The sequence below is a fragment of the Macrobrachium nipponense genome, chromosome 27, assembly GCF_015104395.2.
Source record: "Macrobrachium nipponense isolate FS-2020 chromosome 27, ASM1510439v2, whole genome shotgun sequence".
Classification (NCBI taxonomy): domain Eukaryota; kingdom Metazoa; phylum Arthropoda; class Malacostraca; order Decapoda; family Palaemonidae; genus Macrobrachium; species Macrobrachium nipponense.
This window is the reverse complement of record NC_087216.1, coordinates 21,174,333-21,193,672: the sequence shown is the minus strand read 5'-3', so window position 1 is coordinate 21,193,672 and position 19,340 is coordinate 21,174,333. Positions and strand designations below refer to the sequence as shown.

General features: G+C 38.5%; 1 protein-coding gene and 1 long non-coding RNA gene across 3 annotated transcripts in view; both read right to left on the bottom strand.

Annotated features, from left to right (window-relative positions):
• LOC135200894 (uncharacterized) overlaps window positions 1–19,340 on the bottom strand; it is a 94,604-nt gene that overhangs the window by 15,676 nt on the left and 59,588 nt on the right. The window lies entirely within an intron of this gene.
• Window positions 16,708–17,872, bottom strand: LOC135200892 (high mobility group protein DSP1-like). The gene has a single exon (XM_064229633.1). The coding sequence runs from the start codon at window positions 17,737–17,739 to the stop codon at window positions 17,071–17,073; it is 669 nt and encodes a 222-aa protein (XP_064085703.1). The 5' UTR covers window positions 17,740–17,872; the 3' UTR covers window positions 16,708–17,070.

Here is a 19,340-nt window from a genome sequence, read left to right as displayed (position 1 = left end):
GGGTGTGTGTGTGCGTGTGTGTGTGTTACAACTGTATGCTATAGTTTACCTTGGTGCAAAACATAGAAAACTATAAAATTTCCTTTTTAGAAAACGATAAAATCATGGGTAACTTAAAATTACTCCCAAACAGATTTCATTTTTTAAAGCACATTACTGATTAATTTACGAACAAACTCGAGTTAAAATAGTACATAACTCATAAGTATATAGTACTGGCAGGAAAAATATGCAGTAAAGTACTGGCCTTCGTCGATCCATTAAACAAATCTTGTCACAAATGAAAACTACCTATTTTCACATAAGAGAAGCTGCATTAATTAAAAGTACTCTTTGTGTATAGATGAATATTCCTTTAGGTAAAATGTATTACCAATGGTATTCTGCAAGTCTGAATAAGCTCTTTTTCATCTCAAAGACATTTCCCACAGTATTCTGCATGTTCAGCTAAACCTTCTTTCGTTGTTGAGACAGATTTATTATTATTATTATTATTATTTTATTAAAAATAATGGCAGAATTCACAGAATTGATTTTGTACAATATTCTTTCAATTCTCCTTATGATTTGCTTCTCTGGCACGCTGGTATTATAAAGTAGCTGTCCAATGTTCATCGTGCTGTAGGACGACCTACAGCACGATGAACATTGGACAGCTGCTTTATAATACCAGCGTGCCAGAGAAGCAAATCATAAGGAGAATTGAAAGAATATTGTACAAAATCAATTCTGTGAATTCTGCCATTATTTTTCATAAAACTTGTTTGAAAGAAGGTCTGTTTCCAGCATACACAAATATTATTATTATTATTATTATTTTATTATTATTATTATTATTATTATTATTATTATTATTATTATTATTATTATTAATTACAAGCCATGTTATAAGCCTACTTGGTAAAGCTGAAGGCTACAAGCCAACATTAATGAAATTGCGATAAGAAGCAAATAAACCATGAAGTCAGATTCGTGTCGAGCAACTCAACAGTGCACTTGAAAGAATTTTGAACTTCTGAAGTTCCAACGATTCAACTACAGAACTAGGAAGAAACTACAGTGTGGTTACAGCAGGAATAACCAGCTGCGTAATATTGAAGGAAAGCTTGGTTGCAAAAATTAACTGCATAAGTAGTACTATGTGGTGGACGGTACAGTCAAAGAAAGATTGCATGCAATGGGATAACTGAACGACGGTGGCACAGATTAATAACAAGATCAGGGATAAGAAATTTAACGAGAAGTTAAGGTGGTCTATCGCTGGGAGATTTGAGCAATAGTACAATGACGTGCTGCGCTCTACATGCTGTACTGTTGGTGTGGCATGCGCCACTAAAACTTCTCTCCAGAAAAGGAATCCAAATATTTATGCCTGATCGTGCAGAAATATTATAGCCAAGCAAGCTATATAAAGCCTTTTTCCTTAGTACACTTTTGTTCACAGTACCAATTATTGCACCACGAGAGAAATACATAAATCTCAATGCACAGATCTCATTACATCAACTCAGTGTTGTGGAGTTTTTGAACTGCAGACAAAATATAATAAAATTATTGTATTCTTCTTTTGCGGGGACAGTACTGTTTATTTTTTCTTATTATTGTATTCTTCTTTTGCGGAGACCGTACTGTTTAATTTTTCTTATTACTGTGAATTCCGCTGAATTTGTCCCTGTCAGATAAAGGTATTAATATCTCATAATGTTTAGCTCTTGAAATTGTGTGAATATCGTCTCGTTCTTTTTTCATTGGTGCATTTCTTTCAATGTTTACAGTTAACCAGAAGGCGTAACATATTTTAGACCTACAGAGAAACGGAAGGGAATAGAAACTTTCGGTAGCTAACCGGAAAAAGCACCAGGTCTCCTTGTGAACAGTTTAAGACATGAATTAGAGTAAAAGAAGAGCCAGGGAGAGGCTGTTGTAGCTTGGAATAGGGGGAACAAAACCGAATAATCTGTATAGTGGATAATTATGAGATGTATAAGATAGGTGGAGGGTAACCAAAATAATATGTGCATTTAAGAGATTTTGCTTTATTATAAGTTGCCATTTAATGGTCCAAAGTACCCAAAAGGTATGTTTAAGGCATAAATTTGACCACTTCTCCTTTTTCATGTGCTAACATCGATTCTTGTAGTGTTCTTCCGGAACTGTCCAGGCTAAACTAGGATCAGTGGAGGTGTTTAAGTAACTGGATGACTTCCAGACTAATATGTTTTGGGATAGGACATGTTGAAAGGTGAGAAAATAGGTCTATCAAATATATAAATCACATTTCCCGCAAGGTGAATATTTCTTCATAAAGCAAACATGTCATAAGAACAGGCAAAGCATTGCAAACTTTGTAGCAGTAATGGGAACGCGGCATTACCTCCTTTTTCTAGTTACTAAGTACAGTATGGTTATTTTATTGCAAGTGCGTTGATTCAGTCCTGCAAAAGAATAGTCATGTTTTTATTAAACATTCAGAGGTTTAGAGGATTAAAACTATAGATAAGAATATACAAGCGTATCTCACGTATCCAGTTTCATACTTGAAGGAATACAGCTAAACAACTTTTTGTGCACTAGATGTAGTGAATTAAGAGTAGCTAGATGTTACTGTAGCCAGGATGTTGCCACCGGAGTCAAGAAGTTGAGAGTTTCTGTTCCCCAATTTGTTTAATTTATTTTCTTTTTATTGTATACACACTTTACTTAAGGTTCCACACTCCCAGTAAATACTTCAGTAGTTGCCGATTTTAGTTCACAGAAGAAATCGTATTCAAATTGGCACTGGCACATGAGCTATGAAAAATCAAGGTCTGTACTTAAGCAATGAAGTCTATTTGTGATGTGTTGTATTGGGAAACATCACCAAACAAACACTGGCGTCACCTGAGTAGCTTAATGAGATTAAACACAGATTTGACAAAAGCATGGAATCTCTGTCGTATTTTGCTAACGAGATTATGTAGACAAAATAAAAGCATTCTGATAAGATAACCTGTCAAAATCCTTTGTCCAAGGATATCAGTATGATGTGAAAGAGCAACGAAAGCCTTTACGCAAAGCCTTCAACACAAAGCCAATGAGCTCCCTCCTCTGGATGGAGGCAGCAGCGGTCTCTGGAATAGTGGCGTTTCAACTCCCGAGAGTTTTGACGGCATAACTTATGATACTTCCCCCGTTCTGTAACTCGCTGCCTTGTTCGCAGTATCCCCCCATAATCAACTCATTCTCCCGCTTCCCCACCCCCTCCCTCCATTGGAGTATTCTCTATCCCATGCTCGTCATTTCCCTCCCTCTCTACCAAACTCCCCCTTCCCTCCCTCCCTCCCTCCCTCCCTCCCACCTCAACCAACTCCGGACCGCCGAGAAACTTCTCCCATAGCAGTCATCGTTTGTGTAAATTATTCAAAAGTTTTATTCATCCATTGTCAGTTTTATTTCGAGGGCTTTATCCCTTTTCACGCCGGCATTTTCAACGTTCCGTGGCAAGGAGTATCAGCATCAACTTGATTAACGCGAAAATAATACCTCAAACTGCTATAGAACAATTGTTACCTCCGTTTTAAACTATTATAGAAGTAATACTACCCCCGCAGATCACTAACTTCTACGTAGCCATGATGAGTGAGCGAGCGCCGGTCGGTCTATGCTCCTATTCTAGCCTCTGTTACCTTTGCACCGCATGTTTGTGTGTGCGTGTGCACATACACTTGCATGTACGTCCTTTCGGGTGTTTCGAAGTTTATATCTGTTCAGAGAGGATGGATCTCGAAATGTAAACTCGCTGTCTCGTCATTTTGCATCCAAAGCCAATGTTCGGTCGATGTACTTTCTTTCTCTGGACCCCTCCAGCCCTATAGTACTAATCTTTCGTAAGAACGCGGATGTTACGTGGCTGTTCATGCGCGTTTCATGTATAACTCCCATGATTTTCTTTTAAATTTCATGTAGATATATTGACAACACACATCCCTTCATATTTTTTCAACATGAAGCCGTATCTCCAGAAAGGAGAGTGGATTAAGAGAAAAATAAACAAGACATAGCTGACACCATTGATTCGACGACTACGTGAAACTCCCACGTCTAGTTGTTTCGTTAACTTTTTCCATTGTCATCTTTGTTGCTATCCATTCTATCACTATATTTTAGAAAACATGTAGCGAATGAAGGTCGAATGAGAATATTACGTAAGTGTAGTAATGATTCTCCAATTAGGGATGTTACCAGAGAACTTAATAACGAAGGCACAGCTGTCTTGAGAGTGTATGATTACTACACAGGTTATTTACCTCTCAAAGTCGGATTAAGGTTGTCGCGTTAATCAAACTCACTCACTCACTCACTCTCTACCCGAATGTTGGAGTTTCTCTCCGAATGTCGTAGGTGTACTCTCTCTCTCTCTCTCTCTCTCTCTCTCTCTCTCTCTCTCTCTCTCTCTCTCAGCATCAGCGTCAGTGACCCTGGTAGATGTCACACCTGATGAAATTTACGATCAATCAATCTCCGAGTGTGTATATGACTATCATAATAAAGGGATATTACAATTCAGTTGGTTACGTATCATTCATCTGTTTCCCCAAACTATCCACTTCGCAAGTAAATCTATGTTAACTATTGTTTTTTCAAGTTACTACTACTACCTTTGTTTGAGCTACGTAATTTCTCTTTTTGATGGGCCTCCTCTTTGTTTCTTCAGAGATGTATTATTACTTTAGCGTCTGCCTGCGTTACATAACATCCTGTGCTATAAGAGAGGCGAATGGAAAAAACAAGATGATAAAAGAACAGGGGATGGATGTCAAGAAGAAATATAAACGCCAGCGAAACCTAGACACAACAATTGACTCCAGTCTGTGGTTTGCGTTCCACTGTTTCAAAATTTCTCTCTCTCTCTCTCAACAATTTTCAGGCATTTCTGATTGAATTAGTACAACCATCACCTTACGTAGGTAATGAAACAGCCTGGGTGCGGACGTTGACAAAACTGATTTAATTGTGATTGCGTGTTGCAACACTGGTTAGATTGATTTTGTAGTCAGGATTAAAAAAAGTGCTTATGAAACAATACCCCTAGAGTGGCTAATTCCTAAGTGGCCTGTGACCTGTGATATGACCTTCACTTTGACCTCCCTCTGCACATCGGCTTCATTAACAGAAGAGCCATGGCGAATATAAAGCCTCTGTTGTATAGTTCAAGTTATTGTGCTGAGAGAGAGAGAGAGAGAGAGAGAGAGACTTTAACCTTACAGGACGGACGGTTTACAAAGGGCCGGATAGGCAGACGCACGGACAGAGACGGCCAGGTTACTTACAAGATGGCCCCGGACGATAAACCGGATGCATAAAGAAAAAAAAAACATTCAGATGAAAGATAAAATTTAACAAGTAGCAAGAAGAGCTATAACCATCTGCCTCACCTGTCCCTGAGAAGAGACGATGAGGAACCTTAAGTGACAAATTGCCAGACTCGAACAGTAGTAGCTGAATAATGTAAATTATAAAAGCTCTCGATTCTTACAGTAAAGAGAAACCACATACCACAGTAATGGTGGAATGATTCTGATTGGCAACAGTAGGAAGGCAGTATACTAAGAATGGGTGGCAGTGTCTTAGCATTCATGGCTCATTTGTGTGCGATGAGACATGAGTGTAAAAGAATTAGAGTGAAGAATATGATGTTATGTACAGCTACTACAAGGTGCAATATTCTTTGGAATAATAATAATAATAATAATAATAATGTAGGACTAATTCTAACCCAAAAGGTAAAACAAGCAACAGAAAGAGTAATTGCGAAGATAGAAGAGTTTGTGGACCCAGCATTTATAATAAAACAGTTTCGTAAGACAGTTTTGTAACGGAAAAGGTTACCGCGCGAATGCATACACTCAGAAATGAGAAATCTCAAGACAGGATTGACGGAAATACACTGGAACCAAAACCTTTTGGTAAGCGCGAGGGGATAGTTGAGCTAACTCTCCTTTACGGAAGTGAGACATGACAGGTGAATGTGAATGAAAGTGTTATAGGAGTCTTTTAAGATGAACTGCCTGTAAAAAGGAGTTGAAACGGTTATCCATATTGAGATACAAAGACGATACAATAAAAAAATTAGAATAAAGTGTAAAAATGTGGAAAAATGTGTCGATATATATATATATATATATATATATATATATATATATATATATTTATCAAATTCATTCACGTACAAGATATTCTCTCTCTCTCTCTCTCTCTCTCTCTCTCTCTCTCTCTCTCTCTCTCTCTCTCTCTCTCGTCGTACTGCGCTTATGTTTTAACTCTCCTTGGTATCGATGAGTTTTGCTGCTGACGTACGAGTTTTGCATCACTGATTCTAAGCAATCAGTACTATAGATTCAAAGAGAGAGAGAACGTCCTTGTGGTAAAAGTACTGTAACTTAGCCAGTGCATTTATCCTATACTATACAATGAGAGAGAGAGAGAGAGAGAGAGAGAGAGAGAGAGAGAGAGAGAGAGAGAGAGAGAGAGAGAAGCATGCGATACAAACATTGTGGCTATTATCATCCAATGCATTTATCCTATATATTAACAGCACTTCTCACAGAGGTTGAAGCGGGAAAAAAAGGACATATTTATGTCCTTTTAGTTCCGCTCAGTTAACGGTGGTAGGTCTATCTTTGTATTTCTAGGATCAGCTGAAATGATTAATCGGTTTCCTAGTACTATTGTACCAACTCTACTGAATAATCATGAGTTAATTATACGATGAAGTCTGCATAAGAGACAGACAAGGACACCTTCTGATCATAACTACTTGATCTTAGCCTTACAAATGGGAACCCGATTCCTGGAGTATGTCGTTTATTTAAAATGCTCCAGTGAGCAGATGTCCAACGCACCACTTGTGAACTTGTGATAGACCAAGGATTTGGCGGTACGGAAAGGCTATATGCCTAAGTTCATAAACATATACTACGTCAATTTGTCTGCATGTATTGTACACTTACTGTATTCGTCTATCATAAGTCTAATATTGCAGAGCTAAGCGTTGTTTCCGCTGACGCAAGCAAAAAAAAAAAATCTATCTGTGAGTTTGAGAATCAGGTAAGAAAGACGGCGGACGCTTCCTACAAAACACCAAGAAGGGAGGACATTTTCCTTCCCAACCACACAGATAGACCATATGGACTTCATCAGCCTACTCGACGGGACATTCCAACCGTCATAAAATTCGATTCGTTTGTCACTTTACCTTCTACTTGTTATATCTGTGAAAGTGTATTGGATTTTGGAGTTTGTCCTAGTTTTCTTATAAGAATGATTATATTTATAATTATTACACGGATAATGCAAACTTATCATCCAACTGCACATTTCAAATGGTACCAGGTTTAGATTTGGGCAAGCGCGCATGTTTTTATACCTGACAGTGCGGGAAGCAGTTCACATGAGTCTAGTTTTCAGCTACTATGAAAGAGGCAAGCTGTTGCCATCTTGGCTTTATCGCTCAACTGCCACTGCTGCGCTGCCTGCTTCGTCTTAGCCATCAGGTAGTACCTACTCATGCAACAGTTGAGTCCAAAATTCGCCAATCGAAATAACATACGGCGACTTGAACCTAACAAGACCAAGCACATCATGATGCGTCGTCCTGTGGTTCTTTTGTTTCCTCGTTGCGTTCTGAAGGCGCATCGTGGCTGGTTCCAAATATACATTCCTCTATTACCTCGGCCAGCCGAAGCACTCTTCACCATATCATCTAGAAGCAATCCATTGCCATCTGGTCGTGTACCCTTTTCTCGAGTCCCACGTATCCTACGAACCTGTAATTTATGAATATCCGGCCGCGCATGAATCCTATTATAAAGGCATCGCGTTACATGCAAGTTCCTATGGAGCCTCTCCGAGCGAGTGGCCCTTGGTTACCATTACCTAAAACTCGGCGATAACGCCTTGGCTACATTTGCATTGTTTAGAAGGACGTTATCAGTTCTTAACTTTCGGTTCAGAACGGCTGATAACAAGGGGATGGGGTTCGTGATAACGAGGCTAAACTGGCGCACGTAAGGTCTCCTTTCAGAGAATTTCACTTCCACTCGTTTCTGATAACACGAGTCAGTAAAATCTTTCTGCTTGCCAACAGGCGAAAGTAATGCTTTCGGCTGTTTCATTATTGATAATTATCAACTCTTCTCCTGCGCATAACAGATAGAGAATGAATTTCATTGTAAGTTTCATAGTAATTATTCTACGAGAAGATTTAATCCTCTTAAAGAAAAAACTGATATCTGAAAATCGATTCCTTCTGTCATAAACGCGTTTTCAGTTCCTACTATCCTAATAATACGCTCACAAAGAGGAGAGAGAGAGAGAGAGAGAGAGAGAGAGAGAGAGCATGGGGGGACTAAGGAGAGAGAGGGGTAGGGGTGGGTTACGCTGATTGAAGTAAATTCCTGTTCGCATTACAGTACGCTTGTTCCTCCCTCCACGAAAACACTGAACAGGACGCATACGTTTCAAGGTCTTATAAAACTGAAGTAGACAGACGCTTAGTTGTCAGTCTTTTGTTCTTAGGTCTGTCACAGGTATAGTTTGCTACTGGATGGGTGAACTGATGTGACAATAACAGGCGATGAACAGGTGTGCACGAGAGAGAGAGAGAGAGAGTGGGGTGTGAAAATTATAACTCAAAACGAAGGTAAAGCTCGTTTGTGACGACTTAATTTCATGTAAAGTATACAAAAATTTTTACAAAGGAACAGACTCAACTATAGCAGATCAGATCCGTTTACATGCATGGCGTTTGAATTAACTACATAACACATGGTACTACAAAACAACAAATCCGTCCGCATAACTTATATAGTACACACACACACACACACACACACACACACACACACACACATATATATATATATATATATATATATATATAATATATATTGTATATCCACTAGATTAACCATTATTTTCTCAACACGATAAAGAAAATTTAACAGAAAGGACCAATCCATTGCGATCTATTTAGAGATCAGAAGAAATGATCGCGTTCTGTGGCTAGAGTACACTGGCCAGCCACGCTGAGGTATGTGGATTGGATTTACTGCTCTGCAGTACACCATATGTTAAGATATTATTGCCTAGGTATACACAAGGTGTCCATTACACACCCACTCTCTCTCTCTCTCTCTCTCTCCACCCCTAATCAGCTGAGCACATAGGAAACCCTCAGGATGTGTTTTACAGTGGTTGAGATAACTGGATTTTCAGCTATGAACAGTGAAATCCTCATGCTTTAACTATTATGATAAGCAGCATGGAGGGATAGCTCTCTCTCTCTCTCTCTCTCCCCTATAATATCTGTACCTATATGTACCTTTCGTTTCTTTGTGCTTTCATTGACAATTTGGCATTTTTTGTTAATTTAATATTATTTTTGATTGCTGGGGTACTCAAAAGTATGTACCGCAAATGTCATTGCGTTCACATATAAACACAGCCTATGTGAAAATAAAGTATAAAGTGGAAATAAACATAAATTTGACGTCTGTTAACTTATCTTTTCTTGGAGAATGTTAAACCTTAGTCCAACCTCTATCTCTTATCTGGTATTACGTCTGCTGTAGAGGATAAGAATAGCTCCGTAGGATGTTAAAGAGTAATAAAAGCTCTGTAGGATATCCTTTTAAACATTTTTTTTATTTATTAGGGTGAGGTTGTTAGTCTCATGCCCCAACATGTGGTCACGGGAGTATATGTGCCAAAAACGGCTGGCATTCGCTGGCTGTATCCATCAAGAAATTAGTTTGCCGTGCCATTTTTTGCCAGACAGTCCTACTATTCCTACCACCACTTTATCAAATGGTCTCACTATTACAAAAGACTATAAAGAGCAAACTAGAAAATACAGCAGTACAATCTAACGTTTGGTTTTGAGGAAAATACATCTAAGGCATAATGAAATAATAAACATTAATAAGTTGCGTGGGAATTACCATAGGCGTTGCTCATCATTACTTATTACTGCACAGTTTTACGTAACGGAATTATTTCTTGGTACTATCTCCATTTTATATTTTGAAACGTTACTCACTTCATTTGGATCTATATTAAGTAACAAAACATTTTCCTCTCATAACTGGCACAGAACAGCTCAGCGTTTCAGACGAAAGTTGATGAGCCCATGGTTCAGTCCTTAAAGAAAAAAATTAATTTATTTTGTTATAGATAAGTACCTCAGCTGTGCATTTTACAGTTTATGAAAAATAGATAGGAATTGTTTTGATGTGTATAATTTATTTTTAGATGTTTGCTTCTGTAAATTTGTGTACATAAATTACATATATAGCATATGTATTTATTTGTAGAATGTACTTGATATGATTTTTAAATAAAAGAAGAAAAAAAGGTCTTTACGATCTCCCTAGCATAAAGTTCATCTTCGCTCTTCATTTCCTTTTCAGAGGGAAGAAATGTTAGAGCACTATATACAAAACCGCGTCACTTCCACAAGTTTGTTGAGCTATAAAAAATATAACTATATTTGTTGATTCTGTATATAAATTACGTATATTGTATATGAACTGTATTGTAAAATGACCTGTAAAGTTTTTTTTTTAAATAAAAGAGAAAATAATTATTACTATCAATATGCCACGATCAATATTCTGAAGACATTCTTGGACATGGCTCTTGGTAAATTATTTCAGTGGTTCTGAAGCGCATTTAGCCTACCTTTCAACTACGTGCTGCACCAGACATAACTCCAGTGCATCATAACTACAAGTTATCTACTAGACTTAGTATTGCTATATTAGAGCTCTTTAATCGGTATTTACCATCATAAGCATCTTGGAAACAAAAATCTTACGGTATTTGTAAGTTCAAATTTAGCATTCTCACTGATAGCTAGGTTGAAAGTAAGTTCAATACTCAATGTGTAACGGCTATATTTAAGCTAATTGCATATTTTGCACGCGTTCCTCCTGCAGTCAAAAAAGATTAAAACGAGGCTACAGTTGGGGAATTTGATTGGGGCTACTTAGACATTTTGTTATTTCTAAAAGATATATGCATGTGTGCTGGGTTCACACATACATACTGTAGCATATACTTTTTGTATTTCAAGTCTTTCTATTAAGAAGGAGCGATCCCAGAAGGTGATACTACGGGCTACACGAACTGCGTCGGTGCCATGACTGAGTTGAGTCTAATCTTGCTTTTTTTACTGATGAAATTTACCGCCTCACAGTGATTTGTTCTCAACATCAGTGCAGTACATTTTTATTTTTCATTCCCTAGCACTTATTTATTGATCGATCACCTTTTCCTATAACGAATCCAGGTAAAAAAATAAAAAAAAAGGTCACATTAACCCTTTCATAGAAAGGGTTATATATATACCGGTGTGTATCTCCAAGGTATATATAAACCTTCGCAGCATGTTTAGTACCAGCCCGTTGGGGATTACCGTAAAAACATAAACAAAAGACTAAAAAATATAAAAGAAATATTGTGAATGTTCCCCCCGTGACTGTAGTATTACCGGTCGCCATAAATTTATAATTGTGACTTTTGTTACTGTGACTCTATCACCGGCCATCCCTATAACTTGTCTCCCTCTGCAGGCTGATTTCACGTTGATGGAGATTTAAAGAAAGAAAGAAAGTACTGTTAACTAAAGATGTGTGACCTTGAGACTAACATAGACGATCGTGTTTTCTTGTGTCTGCCGTCGTCTCGAAGGCAAAACCAGCATCACGTGGCAAATATTGACGCCAAAATCAGCACAGCTCTTGTTTGGAAATGCATAATCACAGTAAACATATGGAAAAATGTAATTATTCCTCTTTTTAAGGTATGGTGATGATACTTTCTCGAAATTCTTTCAATTCCTAACGCAAAATTATTAACTGACATTATACAGTACAACTATAAGTACTAACAAAGGATTCCGTCACGCACACAAACGTGAGAATGTGTTAGTTTTCAGGATTATGCAAACCTCTACGAACAAAATACAGCCAGAATCTCGTGAAATTTTGACGAAGATTCCATGAACAATAACACCAAAATTTCAGGAATGACTAAATCCTATAAACGGCATATAACACATTTTACATGAATAATTTATACGAACCCTGATTATTTACCGAAAAAAACGTTTTTCGACCTTAAGGATAATTTCTTGACTGAACTTTTGTTTTACCCCGGAAATATTGGGAAAAGTTGATTATTATTTTTTTGTTAGGTTAAAAACGGGATGAAAATCTTCAGGGTATAAGCAATGCTGCCTGAAACGAAGAGATACTAAAAAGCAAAAAAAAAAAAGATCACTGTATAAGGGTATTTCAGAATTATAAAATAAATAAAAATAAAAAAATGAATAAAAATAAAAATGTTCCTTCAAAGGACGACAGAATTTCAACCAGGTATTATGGATCTTGACTGGTCTTAGGGATGATGATGATGATGATGATGACTATTATTTAGAAATCAACAACCACAAAATTTATGAAAAATAGTAACAATTTTGTAACAAACCAAGGAGATATTTCATGCAATAAAAAGAAATACATAAACAGCAATGTGATTAAGAAAACTAGAGTAATAATTGGCATGTAGCTATAAAATTTCATGTGGAAATTGTTTTGCAATTTGGAAAAGTCTGTCCTACTGACAGATCATGATGGGCCATGACACTCATATATAGGCCGAAAATATTATTAAAATTTACCGGGCTTTACTCGAACCTTTAGTTCCCGATGCTTGCAAGCAAAGGAAAGTTTACTAGGGGAACACCAAGCAGTATTTGATGGGTTAAATCGAGTGGACACATTGGCCACTATGATCATAACTGTTGGGTCACTTTCAAACCTTCGAATGAGTATTTTACTAAAATTAGAAGATGGGCAGTATCTGATATTATTATTATATTTCACATTGCTTAATAAAATACCAGTGCTGAAGTTGTTAAGTGTCTCATGCACAGAAAAAAAAACTGCATATCTATTCATAAAAAGTGATGCTGAGCTGCAAAGAATTTCTGTCATCTTAGAGGATGTCTAAAATTCAACATACTAAAAAACTTGGAAATATCATATATATACAAAAGATGCAAACACCATGAGCTTCCGTGACGAGCAAACTTGAGGAGACTGGTGGTGGTTATGGGTCACTTCGGGGTCTACTCTAAATGGCCAGTGTCGTTACCTGAGAGAAGGGATTCGGTAAAATTCTCATCTTACCAATTAAAGCTAAAAGACAATGGTGCGACGTCATGGCCAGATTATAAATAAAAAAAAAAAAGGTAAGTTTCTTATTTCTCCAAGAATTGAAGCCTCGTGAGTGAACTATTGTTCCCTACACCAGCCCACTGTTTGTTGCAAGCTAGTGAGTGTTGTGACTTGTTTTCTCTTAACAAGGAAGGTACCCGAATAGGAGTAATCGAGCTCTCGTGGTCAAAGTGGCAAGTTTTATATATGAACTAGCAAGCAGTAAGCTTTCACTTTCTGTTCTAGACCAAACTCTAATTAAAAAGCAATGACCACTTTTGAAAACAATAGAATTTCCACCAGTTATCACCATGGCTTAAAAATCTTTGAATAAAGTCAATATTCCCAAAGGAGGAACGCGCGAGTCCATTAGACCTATCACTTTTATAGTCGTGTTACCTAGACTCAAGTACCCTTTCCGTCCTCTTCATCATCGAACTTACCCGGTCTATAGAGGTGGCCGTGGTCTACCTCGCCGATATTACCTTTCCGTATTTCTCCTAGAGTTCTCTCCTATTAAAACTCTCTCACTCAACTGTTTGTTTTTGACAAATTTGAGTCAGAGAGCAGTGTCTAGCTTAATGAAGTTCATCGCAACTGGAAACCACTTTTGACAGAAGTCTCATATTTCCAATTTCGGTACAGTGTCATGAAAGTGAAACTCAGGCTCTTAATTCTGTCATTTTGGTGTAGATGCCATTAAATCTTTTCTAGAAAATATTGCTTTGTATGGTCTAAAACCCTACGTCGTGTGGGGACCACGACTTGAAGGTCAAAATATCCCAGCCACCTGGTGTTCTTTTATACTGTGTCCACTGGTCTCCTACTGAAAAGTGGGTCTGACTGTCCTTTCCTATGGGAACGTTCAGTAGAATAACGAACGTATTCAGCAATCTCCCCAGATCGGCTTAAAATTATATCCTTAATAATGTTTTGAAACGAATGTCCATTATCTAGCAGTGATTCAAATTAGCAGAAACACGTACTATTTAGTTTGAAACCTTGTAAAACGTATAACGTTATTTCTTCATAGAAAACGGTGGTGTAGTGATTGTCTGCTTTCAAGTTCCTATCTCTCATTCTGGAATGAAGAGGTTATAATTTAAAAAAAAAAATCTCAAGACATATTAGGATTCCTCAAGGCATTTCCGTTTGCTAAGGACACCCTTAGCTGTAACATATAAGCTTTCATTATTTTTAATTCCGGATACAGATTAATCCCAAATATATCCAGAAAACTTTGAGAGAAATTTATGGCCAATATCCTCGAAAAGGCAAGGTAGGTAGGTTAGCGGATGGGGAAGGAAAAGTTGAGAGAGAGAGAGAGAATGTGTAACCCAAGAGGGAGGAAATTCTCTAACGGCCGACCAACTTCTATCGCCACCCCCTTGGAGCAGCTGACAAGTTTTAAAGTTTGACCAATACCCTTGTCTTTATTCCACACTGCTGCATCTGGAGAGAGAGAGAGAGAGAGAGAGAGAGAGGAGAGAGAGAGAGAGAGAGAACCCTGTAACATACCAGCTTGACTACCAAAGATTTTACATTTCTCTCCATGTGCTAATTTGGCTAGATTCTTTGACATTCATTGTTACCAAATATTAAAACAAGAAAAACCCGTCCAATGTAAGCTTTAAAACATAAACTGACTTTTTTTAAAGGGACCTGATCCGCAACACAGTTGCTACATTTCACTTTTAAACGTTGTTACAGTTGAGCAGTGTTGCCAACTCGATTATTATGCTTTCTTCCCCAGCACACAAGTACGTGGCATAATCACGTGTAAGCTTATGAAGAAAACATGATCTGTCTTTCCCCTTTGTCCCGTGGTAATCGTAATCATGAATCATGGCCACACGTTCAGCTTGTCAAGTCAGTAATGTTCAAGCCTAATAAATAATCTATACTCTTATCTTGAGTAAAAACTTTTGCTTGTTAGTTTGGAAGATTTTTGCCTAATTTATTGTTAGCCATTTTTTTCAATTGCATTCAATAATACGAAGCAACTATAGCCTAAATACAGGGAAAAAAATAAGCTTGCAAACATTTCATATGGTCGAGGCAAGCATAAAGCAAGCTTGAACCAATACCTCGTACAGGATCAGGTAGGATACATTTCACAATATATTCTGTATGGACTTTTTTATAATTTTTTTCCTTTCACAATTAACTCAGCCGATTGAATTTTGAACTTGACTCCCTTAGCAGGTTACTTCCCCCAAAAAAACCGCCATGAATTTTGCTTCCTTACATTTAACTCTTCGTTCATGGCCATTTTACTTGTTCCTTAACTATACAGGAACTGTGACCGGTAATACTTTCTCAGGCGATGTTAGACATAGCGATTAATCTTTTCGCCTACTATATTGGGTAAAACCCTTTACTCTGTTAACTGAAAACAAATACCTAGTGAATTCTAGAATTAGGAACAAGACAATACTTGACGCATCGTACATAAGCAAGGTTTAGGGGGGAGCAAAGGTCATTGTTCACCATTTCTTAAATGACGCATTTCCTCAAATAAGTTTCAATACAGCATACACTTTCTTTTTGTTAGTTTCTGTACCTACTTCGAAAATTTGACACCTACTCAGAAAAGCATTTTAATTTGTAGCATAAACTCTATTGTAGGCCAGATTATATCTATGGGTTGATCTTTATGTAAAAGGTATTTCACGAAAATACCTCCAGCCAACAAACTTCAACTTTTATTGTAATTGAAACAGCGTCTGTAAAATCTAGTAAAACATTTTATTAAAAACTGTCGAGGGAATTCACAATGCCGGTAGCCCTTTTATTCATAACCTCTCGATATGGCGATGATGTTACTCTTAAGACTTGGGCATTCAAGGAAGTGGATTTAATTTTTGCATACCAAGAGGTATGGCATAGTGCAAACAACTTTACTTACTATTCCATTTGACAACCTTTTGGATATTAGTATTGGCATCTTTTGGTAGCCTTTATTAAATACTTTTTCTTTTTTAACCAAAGCCCAACTCATTATTATACTCTAGTAGACTTAGGAATTTTAAATTGCTATATAATGTCAAGTAGTACTCAGGCATATTTCTCAACAAATGCAATTTCCTTTTTAATACCACAACTTGTTATAAGGTCAAACCTCCCAACAATAGTTCTTTAATTTGTATAAAACTTCGGAGCGAAGACTTGTAAAATTTTGTTCGAGTACACAAGAAACTCTTGAGAGCAATCATGTGCGCTCCATAAAATATTGATTAGCATTTATTATAGTACCTTTACAAGTACAGTATATAACTAATGAAATAAAGTGCCAAGTAATTCTTTATACAAAAAGCCTAACAATTTTGCCACGCAATTAGTTAACTGATTACACTAATTTAAAATGTAACCAAATGCTTTCACCATTACACAGAGCACTTATTAAAAATAAACACTAATCTACAAAAGGGGAACACATACGATCAAAAGGGTTTTTTTTTCGTTTATTGGTAGAAAATATAAAAACTAAAGGCGAAATTGAGGTTTTTTAAGTACATTTTGTCCTGAAGAGACAAGAGGCAGAAGGACTTTCTGTAAAATGAATCCATGAGTAAATTTTGACCACCCTCTTCTGCATGGGGGAATGGTCGCAAATATTAATTATTAAATTACCTTACTCACTAAGCTTTTTTCTCCTATAATGTACAGGGTTGCAAATATAAAAATAAGTTTGTACATCACAATAATAAAGTTCCGTTTTGGTCCATTCACTCTCACACTCAATCGGGGGGCACGGTACGACCTCGCTCTCTCTACGACACTACAACAAACTTTCTCTTTCTCGAGTCATTCAATCGTCGCCTGAGCCATTATCCAAATCATCGTCATCGTCGTCATCGGGGACTTCTTCGTCGTCGAGGTCGTTATCTTCAGGTACGGGGTGTCCATTGCTAGCCTTCATCTTCTTCGCCGGTGAACCTCCTGACTTATAGATCTGCATTTCTCTGTCGTAGCGGGCACGGTCCTCCTCGGCCTGCTTCTCGTACTTCAGCTTCTCGCCCTCGGTCAACTCGTTCCACTGGCGGCCGAGTTCCTTGGCCACCTCCCCGACGGAGAAGTCCGGGTTGGCGGCTCGTACCCTGGAACGCTCGTCGTTGGCGTAGAAGAAGAAGGCCGACAGAGCACGTTTGGGTTTGTTGGGGTCCTTGGGCGCCTTACGCCCCCGGCGTCCACGCCGCCCTCCCCCGCCTCCCGGGTAGGAGCTCATTTCGGACTCGAAGCGCTCCTTGTCCTTCTCGGCCAGTTCGTGGAACTTCTTCTTCTCGACGTCGGACATGGTCTTCCATCTCTCAGAGCACTGGCGGGAGAACTCCTGGAACTGGACGTTCTCCTCCGGGTGGAGTTTCTTGTGTTCCGAACGGCAAGTCTGCACGAAGTACGCGTAGGCGGTCATGCGGCCACGTGGCTTGTCAATAGCCATCCCGCCGCCTAAGCTTCCTCTGGGCCTACCACGGGGCATGATTACAATGCACTCTCAAAGGGTACAACCGCACACACACTTGTAAAGCGATCCAACGCGGCGGCACAGACTTCAGAGAGGCACACTCCGTACCCGGCAAAGTTCTATTAACAAGTGACGCTTTACGACCGTTACTGCGCCAGGGCCCCCACGCTAGCTCCCCTTCTCCCTCCCCCGCCCGCCACCGGCTATCGCGACACGGCTTGGCCAATGACAACCCGGCTTTCGCCTCAGCCGCATTGAAAGGGCGTTTTCATTGGCTCTCGTGACAGCGGAAATAACTCTTCGGGTTGCCTTCGTTGCTTTGTATGAACTTCGCGGGAAAATGGCGCGTTTCCATTGGCCGTAAGACGAGCGCCGCGTTAACCTACGACGGCCAACAGGCTTATAATATTTGAGGGCAACAATCAATTTTCGGCCTTACGACACAGTTCATTATGGGTTTATGACGCAAGAAATATAGGAAATACCCCCACGTATTTTAAATATATGCGAGCAAGAGGCACGAGAGATAGGTGACCGATAAGGTAATATGAACCTTACGGACCCTGTCACAAATTCTGATATAGGATGAATCGGATCTATATTTTGCCTACCTGTAGCCATTTCATTTCAGTACAGTCAAATGTCTCTACTTCGTAAAATCACATGGAAGCGGCCATTATTATCGCCACCCAAAGACGCAGTGAAATACTTTTCTTCAGTTTAGGCGTATTGTAATTCAAGGCTGCAAGTCCTCCATCGCATCATGCTCTACGTAGGAGAAAATAAAGGCGAATGCGATTAACAATGAATGAAACTCCATTGTATGATGATGAATTCACTGTTATAAATAGCAGGGGCGAATTCGACCGAAAACGGCAGCGTGTCCCGGGTACTTGTCGAATGTACTTTCGCCATTATTTTATGAACCATCGTCACACGCCGTCTTAATCATTTTAGTTCAGTAAGTTACTTAACATGTCTAAGAACACGTCCGTTTGGGTATTTTTACTATAAAAATATCGAAGAATCGTGTTTCTTGTAATCGACTGAAAGGCGGTCAAAGCGAACGTCGAATTTTCCCGCCCATTTGCAAGGCACACTCAAGTTCCGCCAGGGAGTTGCCAGTTTATACAATAATTTTACCTCACTTTACAATGGCCATTATTCGTTTGCGAATGAGATTTCGCAAAATTTATAACTAAAAAAAGTATTTATAGATCATCGTAGTAGCTGTCTAATGCCAAACGACCATAACGTGCTACAGAAAACAATTATTCTTGAAAGGAAGTACTTGAGTCGCACAACAATTCATCCCAACTCGTGAGCGCAATGAGACTATGACGTCGGAGATAAACTTCAATTTAAATAATATGCTAATCTCCAACGCAGATCCCACATTTCAGAAAATATTGATAGAGAAATCGAGAACCTGGTTGATCGGAGAGATATTTCTTCCGAAAACTCGAAGTGGTTAACATCAACACCCTTACCATCCGTACCCCTACCAAACCCCACCCCACAAACACACACACACTCCGAGTGAGTGAGAGAGAGAGAGACCGACTTTTGTTTCATTGTTATTGGTCCACGAATTTTAACGATGCCCGCCTGTTCGG

Excerpts from the sequence above, each read along its gene's own strand:
- LOC135200892 (XM_064229633.1), bottom strand. The coding sequence starts at position 17,739 with ATGCCCCGTGGTAGGCCCAGAGGAAGCTTAGGCGGCGGGATGGCTATT.